Raw genomic sequence first — 13,356 nt, forward strand, 5'->3', positions numbered from 1 at the left:
TATTTTCAGGTGTCTGTTTCTAATAACAGCATTTTCAGAGGGGGTGAGCACACAAAACGTCTTTGATTTTGTTTGGGACATAATGTTCCATTCCCATTGCTCATTTGGAAAACGCTGGGACAATTGAGGGCAGCTCTGCCTCAAGTGGTCCCTTCCCATGCAATGCAGTTTTTCCAATCAGGTGCCCCTTGAACTTTTCAAAACCTCCCAGTGAACACTAGTGCCTTCCTAACATTGTTTTCATCTTGCTGCGAAAGCTGGTTTGAGAAAATCAGCCAATAGTCTAAACTCCAGTGAACATGGTTTAATCTGAGATTTATGCCCTTTCCCTCTGCTTTCTAATCCATAAAGCATAGGAACATTTAATTGCTGTTACATATGGCTTTTGAATATACAGCTGAGGGCATAGGTGTTCCAGGGAAGGTTTTGCAAAACATCTGCTCTGTGAAAGCAGTGCCTGCCTGTTCTAAGGAGCCATTGTGCCATAGCCCTACAGAATTTGTCAGATGTTTTACATTTTTACAATCTGATGGCACGCTATAAACCATGTCTTTGGTGGGGGAGGATTTGCATGCTGTTTGATGTATGTGCCAGCTCGTGGCCTGCTGCTCCCTAAAGCAAAGGCTTGTTTGCATAAAACATGCATCTAAAGGAGGTTTACTTACGTGGGAGCACAGTCAGATGCCTGCTGGAAAAAGGGAACTCACTGTGATGGAGGTTGAAAGCCTATGTATGTATGTTTTGATTGTGTCTCTATGCTCCATCTGATCAGACTGATACAGGAAAGAACCCAAAATTTATCAAAGTAAATGATTTAGAAAGAAAAGAGAAAACAACAATACCAGCCGTGGCTTATGTGCTATTCCCCAGACATTTCTTCAGTGACCATCTTGCCTAGTCCCTCATTAGCACAGAAAAAATTGCTAGACTTTAATCACAAAGACTTCCTAATTTTCACTGTCCATTTAACTTATCTTTAAAGCTCTGTATTGTATTTCTCTTCTTAATCTCAGCTGAGCTTTTGCCCACAAATGCTGTTTAAAAACAGGAGAGCAAATACTATGTGGTGACTGTTTCCAAAGACCAGGTTTGCAGCAGTCTGTGGTCAAAAGTTGTGTGATGCTGATATGGGATAAAAGACAATTCTAGGAGGGCTGGGAAAGTCCATTTGGTCTGAAGAACATCTCCTCCACTCTATTGTGGAAAAGGCCGCTTCATAGACCTTGCAAATTGCCTGTTATTAGGTTCTGGTGTTACCCCTGTATATACACACCTGCATTGCTAGATTCCAAAAGATAAGACACTTTCTGTTTTACAGATAGACAGAGAAATTGATGGGTTTTTTTCCCATCTTCCTTTAGGAGACTGTTTTCAATATATACATTGTTTTATCCTCTGTGACTACATCACTATTGGTCTTTAGCAGATGTACTTTTATAAAGATTTAATGCCCAATATGCTGCCTCATGTGTTTTACTTTTGCATAGTGCTGTGGAGGTGCTGCCTCTAGGCAGCTGGCAATGAACCTTCTGCATGTAATACATAATTTTCTGTTTAAATGATTGTTTCTAGGCTGTAATTACTGTGTCTGTGCTGCAATATGCTCCAAGCCTAATCAGTTCATCTGTCAGCATTGTCTGCTACCCTGACAAGAGACTAAAACCATTGCAGGCCTGACCTAATAGATGCCAAGCTTTAAACATGTCCTACTGCTTCTTCAGATTGACTGTTTCTGCTACAAGATCAATGGAGGCTTTGGAGAAAATGTGTGGATTTTTAAACTAGATTTAACTGAGTGACCCGACTCCCAGGGAAAGAAGCATTTCCACGTATCCAAAGCTTTCTAGTATGTAGGTCACAATCAATTTAGTTAACTTGCTAAGTGGCTCAAATGATAATTTAATTTCAGTGTAGGGTGGTGTGTTTTCTTTTTGCCATTCAGGTCAGAAGTGGCCTCAGGTAACAGTGGTCTAGTTCCTCACTCCATTCTCCATCCTGGCTCCATTGCAGTTTCAGAGTTGCCTCTGCCCAACCTGAAGAACCAGCAGCAGAAGAATATTCTGTGCTTGTGCAGGGATGATTTCTGGGTAACTAACTCCTCTCAGGGAAACCAGAAACCCTGGTCGTGGGACAGCTAAATAAACCAGTTCTGGTTCTGGGAGCCGGCAGGGGCTATGTGAGACAGGGTCCATAGCAAGTGGAGGTTCTCCCAGTTCTTCATGGAGGATTGATGTTGATCAGAGGAGCTGCTGGTCACCTAAACCAGGCCTGCTCACCGAGAGCTCAGGCAGACTCTTCTGAGTGGGAAAATTCCAAGTGCTAAATTATTTAGCTCTGTGCTAGGAAGATGCACTAATTATTTGCTGAGTAAAAGTAACCCACATACCTGAGGAGGTGTTATCCCATAGTGCTGCAGTTTCTGAATAATTTTGCTTCTGTTCTTGATGTGAAAAATGTTGCATAATTCAGGGAACAGTGTCCCACCATGTCTCCTGCACTGAGTGTCACTGTGTTTGTTCCTCAGGACTCACAGTGTGGCAAGTCAGTCTGTCCTGCTGAAGACCCTGGGTCTTTTTGAGAAAAGCACAGCACAGTGCAGCTCATCAGCTGCAGTTTCCCTGTCACCCAAATGTGGACTGCTGCTGAGAGATGCTGTCAGTGTCATAGACAGGCAAGGTTTGTCCCTTTGTGTGTCCTCCCATGAAAGTGACACCACTCAAGGTTCGCTACAGCCAAGGCACAGGTCTGGGGCTGCTCTCCAGGAAATCAGAATGAGACTCACTGTTTATCAAACACAGTCCAGTTGGTTTCCAGGGGCTCTGTCTTTCCCAACTTCTTATTGTTGTTTCCTTCCAACTATTTAATGGTCCTATTACTCAAAAAAAATTCTTTTGTTTGAGTACACATCAGAACCTACTTGTAATATGTCTAGTATGACTGTGCAACATATTTAACTTACATTTTTATGTGCACATTATGAAGCAGAGGTGTTGTCAGAAGCATCACAGACTAAGAGGAACACAGATAATTTGTGAAGCCAGGGCTTTGTTTTTGTTTGAAATGTGATTTCCATGACAAATCACAGTGACATTGTAGTAAGAAAACTCCCTCTCAAAAGTCTTTGGTTTTGTCATGGAAATAGCTGTGACAAAATCATGGCCTTTATTGTTCTTCCTCTCATTCATATATGCAAAGTGGATTTTTTTTCAGTCCTGACAATGCAGAGTGCAGAAAATGCAGTGAGTAACAACACAATACCTGTCTTCTCCCAGACAACATCAGGAATTGAGGCTGTACTTTAAAGACAAACACGCTGAAGCTGTAGTCAAAGATTTGTGACAAAAGTTCTCCAAATGTCTTAAGTTGCTTAAGTCTCTTCCCTGAGCAGAAAATCAATGAGATTGATGTTCTAAATTGCTAAGCACTTAACATTGCAATTCTTAATAGCTAAAATGCATTGACTGCTCATCTCCTATTTCAAAGGGGTAATTTTTTCAACCCCAGAATGATGCCCTATTCTATTATGGCAGGGCTTGATATTTCTGAGCCAGGTGGGTTCCAACCAGCTCAGTGAGAAAGAGGCACCTGCTGAGCACAACCTGTGGGATGAGCCTATCCATTTGCACTCAGCTCTCTCCTCTGCAGGCTAATCCAGATGGATCACAGTGGGAGAGAGGAGCAGCAGGAGGATTAGGAGAGTACCTGAGTCCATGACATTTTTGTGTGTAACAGTATTCTAAAGTCTTACTGTAGAAATTATAAAGTATAATTATAGTATATAAAAAAACAACTCAAACCCCAAACAAACAACCTAGGGATTTTAAAGGACAAACCAAAAATTGCTATTTGCTATTGCTGAGGTTTAACAGGATTCACATTTCATGGCCTAACGGCACTCTTCCCTTTTAGTGCAGTATCTGCTTACATAGCTCAGCCAGGCTTGTTGCCATCTAGAGAATCATATAAAACTCAATATCCAAACCACCTTCTTTCTTCTCCTCATTGAGATATCCATCTGCTTGCAGCTGCCAAGTACACTGATTTTTTCTTTTTCTATGACCTTCTCTCCTCAGATCTCAGTCTACCGCCCTGGGCTCCCCTGTCCTGTCCCCAGGAAGGGCACATTCTGCCACCCACCTCTTCACCACCTGCAGCTCCAACCTGCAAGTGATGGCTGTCAAATTGGGGACTTGGCTGCCAAACCAGGGACTTCTGAGGAGCTGCTTTGGGCCTGTGCAGCCCCAGCCCCAGCTTTGCCTCCAAACACTTGCTCAGGATGGAGCATCACCTTTCCTCAGGCCAGCTTCAGGATGAGAGTTTGCACTGCCTTTGCTGAGCAGCCCATTGATCCCTCCCTCAACAGTGAAATCCTGCCCAAATCACCAAGTGCTCTCAGGATTTTTTCATCCTCTGAAAAAATACATGAGAAATCCTGAGAGCACTTGGTGATTTGGGCACTGGCCTCCAGAAAGTGTTGGTATGCCAAAAAAAGAAGATTGAATAATGAGAGAAGTCCTAAATCTGCTCTGATAGGGAATAAAAAATGGTTTTCAGTGACAGGTTCTAGACTTCTATTCTAGAGGCATCTATAGCAAGGCAGTAACCTCTCTCACCCAAACCTGAGGCACAATGTCTCATACTCCCACATGATGGATAAGGGGATGATAACAGGGAAGGGAAGCAGACTTTGCTCAAAGCTATTATACCTCTCTGTGAAGCAGACTGGGCTGTGTGGAGTCTGAAGACATTAGCTGTCATTTTGTATGAAAATTATATGTACTCAGCAGCTTAATAATACTCCAGCAGGTTACAATGATTTACATATAACGAAGTAAAAACTGGGGAACAGGGAGTGAGTGAGAAATGGGATACCTCCAAAGAGACCATGGAAGGGCTTGGTGGTTCAGATACTCAGGAAAGGAGTAGGAATAGCCACAGCCCTATCTGATACAGGAGAAATCAGACCTCAATTGAGAAAATACATCCCTTGGGGTACTGTATAGTCATGGAGATTGGCTCTGTGCAGAGGAGGATGTGAAGGGAAAAGGGTAATGGGGAAGGATGGTCCAAGCCTGGTCATTTTCCAGGCACTGAGGCACCACACAGGTGTGGTGTTGCCAGGTTGTCCTGCTTTGGGTCAGCGAGTTAAGAGGCCATACACCATTGCCACTGGTATATATCCATGTGTCCCTGGGGTGCAAAGTGGAGCACAGCACGGGCAGGTGACTGTGGAGAGGCAGGAAGTGGGAGAAAGGGGGGACTTCTCCTCCTCATGGTACCCCCATGGACACATCAGTGTTGTGACATGAAGGATATGCCATCACCCTGGGGTGCCACAGCCACCTCAAAAGTCGTCTGGGCTGGGAGGGATGCCACAGGTCACAGTCCTGCTCCTGATGCCCTCTGTATTGCAGGAGCAGGCGATTTCCCAAAGCCATTGTCTCTGGCACCACAAACCCCTGGGTGAAATCCAGCTATTTCAGCCTTACCAAACAAAGCTGTGACACATGTATTCACATCCCCTTACACTAACTTGTGTGCTAATCTGTGAGGCTTCTCCTGCCCTGATTATTCATGAGGCAACAATTCAGATACCCCATAGACACTGAGCTGCAGACTTTCTAAAAAGGCTTTTTATTTTCTCTCAGAAGATTGTAAAAGGACTTCAGATGGACTAGAGACTTGTCATTTCTTTTATGATTTATGTAAGTAATGATGGAGCATGATGGAATAATGTGGAGGTGGGTAGGAATGTCCCAAACCCCCCAGCAGCTATATTGGAAGAGAAAAACGCTGCTGTTTCCAGAGTCAGTAGAAACATGGGATATTTCTCGATGTCACTGTATTCACTAATTAGACTAGAAAGGAGATTATGTTTCATTAATGTCATTCTTTTTAAGATTACCCACAGAATCTCTATTTGTGCTTAACCTTCTCCTTCTTGCTATTGCTTGCTCTCTGGCTTTTGTTTCAGTGATTCCTGCTGTTTCAGAAGCACTTTATCTGTCAAGCCACAGGCAGCTGCTTATCCTCGCAGATCTTCAGGATGGCCAGCAGCTAATTCTGCAAACTGGGGTATCCTTGACTTGAAAGGCAAATACCATCCTCTGGCATCAAAGTAACAGATTAGTGGCCTGAATTTTCTGGTGCATCATTAACAAAAAAATTATAGCTGTCACAAGAAACAGAACACAATTTTTACTTGCCAGATGTCAACAGTGCTCATTCATTTGCAACTTCCAATTGCTTCATGAAGGAGAAATAGCTTTTAAGGAAGCAGCAACCTTCCCCTTATTCCTGCAAAGCTACTTTGAAAACAAACAAGGAGTTTTCAGTTGTGGCTTAGTCTTCTCCAACAATAATTGTGACTCTTGTGGCTCACCCTCAAAACACTTCTTGCCTGTGCTCCTCCTTCCCCTCCCAAACCCAAATTAGTGCAACAATTCAGCAATGTGTTGCAGGAGGAAGATTTTCAGCAAACAGGATGGCCACCACGGACAATTTTAGACATTCAGACTTGGAGATTGTACTAAACTCATGAACAAGCCTAGCAGTGAGGTTTTTGAGACAGCTGGGAAGGCAGCTATCACTAAGATGACTATTGCTGCTCTGCACTGGCCCTGGACACCCCTTGCTCTGACTGTGGCACCAGAGAGCCATCAGACAGCAGTACTGTCCATTCACTGCCCAGTTTTGTAATGATGACCCACAGCTGGACATTTTGACCTCGGGTCAATAGCCACAGCCCTACCTGATATGGGAGAAATCAGACCTAAACTGGCTGTGATCTGGGAGACAGGGAATTTGTTCTTATCCAACAGCTGAATTAAACTTCCTAGAAAGCTGGCTGTGACACAGCAGGACAGGATGTGAAGGGCTTATTTCTTGACAGAGCTAACCAGGAAGGCTTCTAGGGAGCCCAGATGGTGCTCTTCAGCAAATGAGCCTCAGAAAACCTCAGCTAAGGAAACAGAATGGGAACAAGCCAGTTCAGCAATGGGATAACTAGTCAGAGCAGTTCTGGGGCTCCAGAGAAAGCACGTGGCCAAACAGATGGTCTTAGGCAAAGTGGCTTGAGAGGTTTCCACCTCTCAGAAGTGTGAATTCTTGGCTGCATTTACTTCTCATTGTTAGCCTTCAGTTTTACAAAAGCCCTGTTTATTGGTCTCCGTGCGTAATGCAGATGGTACATAATCTTAGATTAATACTGGACGTGTCATATTTCTGGTGTTCCATTTAGCTGGCTGGTTTTCACTCCCATGAGTGAGAAAACAACAAGCCACAGGGCCACAGAGAAACTGGGAAGATGGGTCCTACAATCCCTGTGAGTAGATGTCTTATGGAGTTCAGGGATGGAATTTAGAAACCTTCCCACGGTCTGATCCAGTGCTCACAGGAGTCCGTGGAGCACAGCATAGTATTTGGGTTTGCTGTGATTTATTTCATATTAGGAAGCTTTTTTCTCTCCTTATGAATAAAGGAGGAGCTCAGGGGCTTTTATGTCCCCCTGTTAAATGAACCTGGGAAGTACCATCATAAAAAAAACATTATGAAGCACTCGAGCAGCTTGTAAATATTGAGGGTTTTATTCCACTTCACATGGTCTCAAACAGACTCTTAAACAAGACCAGTTACAATTTAGTATGCCCAGAGATTTCCATGGTTTTTCCAAAACGAAGGAAGTTCTCAGTAAATGCTGTACATAGCCAGTTGAACTGCTAACAATAATTTAAAAACTCTTTTTTGTATAGTCATTGCAAGAATACCAACGATAAAAGTACAGTACAGGTAAATTCACAACAATATTACAGTGGAACAGATTGACTCACATTTATGTGATGGTACAGTAGCAGTATGTACATGCACTAAAGTGCGAGGACCCAGAGGCATGCAAGTCAAGTATTGTAGGTGTATTTTACAGCTAACTCTGTAAGACTTTCTGAGGCATTCTTTTCTCTTTTTTTTTCACACATTTACTTGTGTTTACCTGTATTCCCCTCCATCTCAATTAATTACAAGTCTAGTGAACGAGCTTAATGGCTTTCTTCACTACTTAAAAGGTATCGCTTCAGACAGTTGAAGCATCTTTAAGAACCTTACCTTTAAAAACCGATAACACTGACATTAAAATAGAATAAAATTAACTTAAGACCCTAGTTTTACATGAAATTAAAAAAAAACCAACCCAAAATACCCAAAACCAAAACTGAAAACGTAACAGTGCAAATATAACCAAAAGGCAGTCAGTATTTGGAGAGAGCGCGAGCACGTATTCAAATTCCCTTAAAACTTAATTTACATTTTATTTTAAATCTTACTTTATATCATTTTAACCCTTTTTTTTTTTTTGCTGTTTTTGTTAATATACTGTATGTAGAAAAGATGGAGACAAAAATAGTTTTCTCGGCTATGAAAAAAATTAAGTTATTACAGGCACATTAACTGTTTCATTCTAGAAACACCTCTGTTTTCCCCAGGTTGCACATTCAGCAGCTGTGTCTGAGAACATTCTTTGACCTCTCTCTCCAAGCGGACCTCCCTCCTGTCGTGGCAGGGATGGCTGGCGGGCGGCCTGGTGGAGGCGAGGGGTGTCTTGCCCTGCTCCCGTGTGTGGTCAGGCCGGCTCGCCTCCCTGGCCGGGGGTCTCTGCCAGCAGCTCCTCGCTTCCGCGCTCCTCTGAGGACGCCGGGTCTCCGGTGGACTGCGACTGTGAGGCAGTGGGGGAATGTGAGGCCCATCGTGACGGTGGGCGCCGCTTCGCTGGTCTCTCTGGCCGGGAGAAGCAGGGTTGGAGGGACGGGGCTAGTGCAGAACAAGGCAGTTCCTTGGCAGCCAAGAGAGCAAAACAGCGGTTAGTGACTCGCGTTAGAGACCGCCGGGGTGCGCGAAGAATTGCGAAACAAACCCGCCAAACTAAAGCTAAGCGTGTGCCGTGGCGCGGGACAAAAGCAAGCAGCGAACACCCGGCTGCGTGAGGGCTCCAGGTGTGTCCGTGATTTATGGAACAGGTAAGGAGACAATGAAAGGAAGAGGGTGAGTTGGAGTAGCTGAAACACTTTCAATTGCTATTTGTCCTTGTGCTAGAAAGAGAAGAGCTGAAAAGTACATTTGCATAATAATTCAGGAAACTCCGCTGTTCAACACTTTAAGTGCTGACCTGGCATAAAAAGCCTAGGTTTGGCATTCGCAAGGCAGGTGAAAAATCAACCACTGTCTCCTTTTTTTCGCCTTCAGAATTCAGACTTGACATGCAGGAGACTTCTTAGCACAGAATAATGACTACAGGGGTAGTTATGATCTCCAGCTGGGTTAAATATGAGGCTTACCTACCGATTTCATTTTCTGGAACACCATTGCTAACTGCCAGCTGCTGAAGCCTGAGTTACAGGATTCAGAGTTACTCTTTGTTAAAGGCAACATTCACAGAAACAGAAGAAACTGGAAATTTTATTCCTTCACTGAGTTTCTGCTGTTCTGGCTTGGTTAGCTTGCCTTTGCAATTAGAAACAATCTGCAGCTGTGATTTTTCACCCTGTCACTAAGATGGTAATGCTTTTAATATTCACTTTGCTCAAAGTACAGGTGCACTTCCTGCCTTGCTCTGAATGTTCCCTACATCAAGATAAGTGACTGTGGAAGCAAATCTGTCTCACAGGGCCAAAGCCAAACTTCTGAATTTCACTGCATACCTTGAAACTTATAAAAGCAAATCAGAGCAGTTTGCCAACATCTAGCAATGTGTACACCAAGCAGCAGTCACTGGAATGTACAGAAGAGTTCAGTAAAAAGCAAAGTCAGAATGCAAACTGATGATAGATGAAGAGAGAGACCAGAAATGATACAATGCAAAGGAAAAGCTGTGGCACAGTAAGACGCAGGGATACCAGGGCAGCAGGGAGGCCGGGATTCAGCACACTGTTTCGCATGGAGAAGGAGAATAGTCACTAAAGGTGGAGAATATTGGAGTAGGTAACATGATGTGATTGACAGTGAACAAACATGTGATACAACATTGAACTTCTCAATTGCAGTGGAAGACCAAACATGAATGTCATAGGACAGAAAGACCAGTTTTGAAGACATAGAGCTGAGGTATGAGAAATGGAGCTGGTGACACGTGTTTTGGAGAGAGTGCGTTGTTGGACTTGGGAAAGCCTCAGTGAAGGGTCAACCCAGGTGTTTTGGGCAGCATGCAGCCAGTGGGGTGATCTACAGCTACACACCAGTGCTTGAGAAAGAGCTATGGCCAGCTGCCCTCAGCACTCACAGAGCACCTCAGCCTGCAGCCCCTCTTCTCTGCATCCTCACCCCCCATCCCATCTCTGTGCCATTAACTTCACAACCCTTGCTAAAACAGCAGTAAGGCTGAAACAGAAATGGGTGCTAACAAAAAGATTGACTGTGTGTCCTTACTTCACCTTATCCCATTGTGCCTGGGGCAGCATATGGTCTGTGAAAGCTGCCACTAGACTCAGATTTGTTAAGAGAAATCCATCTGTGCAAAAACAGTCATGGGCAGCACAACACAGTGAATTGAGGCTATGAGATTTGTGGGTTTTGTCTTAGCCTCTTTCAAAAAGGAGGCTTAAAATGATATCTTTATAGTGCTGCTTGCTCCTGGCTGCTTTATCCTAGTTTTGGAGCAGTAAATCAGAGTTAGCACAGCGATAACAAAATTTATTTCAACTGCTGCCTCCCTGTTCAAAAGCCTCTCTCCAGCACGCCTGCAGATGTTGGTCAGCTTTTACCAAACATCAAGGTTAAGCTCATCTTATCTGTGATGTACACATGCCCAGCAGCACACAAGGCTGTGCTGGTGATGGATGTTGCTCCAGGGCCAAAAGTGAGTGGCAGCATAATCTTATAAAGTGCTGGCTGCTGAGTCAGTCGTCCCCACCTGCAGTGTGGAAATGCAGCCATGACAAGGAAACTCTGCAGAATGGTTTGTGAAAACCCCTCCTCCCTTACTACATGTAGCTGTCATAGCTAAAGATGGTTTCAAAAAAATAAATAACCTGTGGGTAATTTAGTTTGGTAGTTGCTCAGGGGTGTAGGTGGATAGGCAGCATTTCTTAGCCTGAGCACTGAAAATGGGAAAGATGATTTCAGCTTCAGTTTCTAGCTATTTCCTAAAACAGACTGTCAGCCAGCATGGCTATGTCTATATTAATAAATAAGGAAAACAGTTTTCTCTTCTGTCTGAGGCAGAGTGGATGGTCACAGCTTATGTCTGCACAGAGTCTTCCCTCTACTGTGGCAATTGCAGACACTGGGCAGGACTTCTTAATGAGCCAAAGTGACTTTAGCCTTTAGCCCCAGGCTGGTGCTGAAGCCCCTTCCCAGCCCTCTCCACCTACTGCTGTAGCCAGAATTGGAGGGAAGGCATTCTGCGGCAGCCAGAAGCCCTGTGCAGTGCTGTGCATTTGTCAAGAAAAAAAACAACAACTTTGAAGCTTGTCACAAATCTGAATCCCTCCCCAGCACTTTTGCATACCTTTGTGTTGGTCTTAAATGTTGCCAATTTTTAAAAGCTTAGCAAAAAAACCCCAACAGCACAAATTTTAAGTGTGACATCTTCACAGCCTTTGCTGCTGCAGGACAGGACACAGCAGATATGCTCCTGTCCTGAACTCTTCCTGACTGTCCCATACAAAGAACCCCAAAGGGATGTCAGGTGTGTGCTGATACCCCTGGAGTTGTGCTGAACCCCACAGATGTGTGCTGATACCTCTGGAGCTGTGGCCATTTATTTCCCTCTGTTGACCCCCGTGTTCAAGAATGACCGCTTTCGGAAAGCTCTGGAAACAAGGTAGAAAGGACTTACAGCAGTGAGGCAGGCAGGGTTAGAGTCCCCAGGGGGTAGTTAATAAGACAGTTTGGTTCTGGACAGAACAGACAGAAAAGAAAAAGAAAGCAAGTAGGTTGGAAAGAACTGTTTTAATTGATTATTTTTTTTTAAAGTGAAGGTTTCATGTCAGCAAGGAAGAAGTCTCCCGATGTTACTACTCATTCAGATCATGTTACCAGTGTTATCACAAGGAAACTAATAATCAAAAATAAAAGCCAAGCCACTAGAAGAAAAAGACTTAGAAAGAAAGGAAGCAAACAAACCAACCTTTTACAATCCTAGCACAGTTTCAGAAGTGGACATATCAGTATAAACAAACCAAACATTTCTACTGAGCAAAGAAAGATGTCTGTTTTTCTTTGCCAACCTTGATTTGGGCTAGGGAAAAACCATATTACTATGAGAGGAATAAAGCTGTATTTTTTTTCCCCTTAATTTGATTTTAAGAGAGAGTTTCTGCTTAGGAAATCTTTAACAAGCAAGAAAATGGCTGTTATTGTTTGTTGCTTGCACTTCTATTTCTCAGGTTTCATGGCAGCTCTTTGCCTCACCTTTCTCCGTTGTTTCTCTTCAGCAGTGATGCTGGACGGGAAATCCAAGGTTAACCAAAAGCCCTTTAATTCTGCCAACACCCCCCCTGATTTTCAACATTCTCCCTCCCATACTGAGTGGTTCAGTGGCAAGCCTGTGGCAACTGCTTTGCTCTGGCAACCAGAGGATGCAGCACCTGCTCTCTCATCTCTGGGTCTGTGTGGAAGCTCCTTTCACAGTGTTCTCTCCAGAAATGAGTCTGATTCCCAGTCCAGGACTGTTGTGTAACCTCCACAATCTACACCCTTGCTAGTTATAAAAGCAAAAATGTTCCTAAAGAGCTTATGTTGTTAGTTACATAATGCTAATCTGCATTTTTAAGAGTAAAATGGATAAATCCTATGATACACATGTAAGTTAGGGGGTTATTCAATTAACAGAATAAGACACTAGTAGGCCACACTATGTGGATTATGAATTTGCCTGTAAGCAGCTCTGGGCAAGTCAGAAAACACAAAGTTATTGCTGCTCTGTATGCATATACACTCACATGCACATGCATTTGTATATAAATAGATAAATATATGAACTAGATTTCATATTTGCAGCAGGAATATAGAAGAATATAGAAGAAAATTATGTAACTAAATAACTCAGAAGCTCAAATTGAGAAAAAGTCACCAACAGGTGCTGCATGCAAGTTTAAAAGTCATTTATATGCCATGGCTGCAGAATCTAGAAGGCGTGTGGTAGTAAGAAGGGCACTTGACTTGGCCAGAAACCAACAGGTCAGAGGGAAGCAGAGCAGGGATCTACTGGTGGGTGGAAGCATTGTGTCAGTGCTGCCCCAAGCACAAACCTGCTCCTTCAAGATCATAACTCCCTGAACAGCTGTGTCTGGCTTTGTACAAAATGTGCTAAGAGAATTTGTACAAAGTGTAATTTGTGTGGTCAGGATAATCCACAAATAACCCAAG

The 13,356-nt window shown here is 43.6% G+C and overlaps 1 protein-coding gene across 7 annotated transcripts in view; it reads right to left on the bottom strand.

Annotated features, from left to right (window-relative positions):
• Window positions 1-7,563: 7,563 nt before the first annotated feature.
• MTCL1 (microtubule crosslinking factor 1) overlaps window positions 7,564-13,356 on the bottom strand; it is a 102,177-nt gene continuing 96,384 nt past the window's right edge. For 5 of the 7 annotated variants that reach the window (XM_058038916.1, XM_058038907.1, XM_058038898.1 and 2 more), the window contains one exon: window positions 7,564-8,824. In XM_058038916.1, coding sequence (XP_057894899.1) covers window positions 8,615-8,824 — 210 coding nt within the window. In that variant the 3' untranslated portion in view covers window positions 7,564-8,614. Of the gene's footprint in view, window positions 8,825-11,824; window positions 11,883-13,356 lie in introns of all 7 variants that reach the window. The other 2 variants (XM_058038931.1, XM_058038923.1) reach the window with 1 other exon arrangement.

Source organism: Melospiza georgiana, chromosome 1, assembly GCF_028018845.1.
Source record: "Melospiza georgiana isolate bMelGeo1 chromosome 1, bMelGeo1.pri, whole genome shotgun sequence".
NCBI classification, from domain to species: Eukaryota; Metazoa; Chordata; class Aves; order Passeriformes; family Passerellidae; genus Melospiza; species Melospiza georgiana.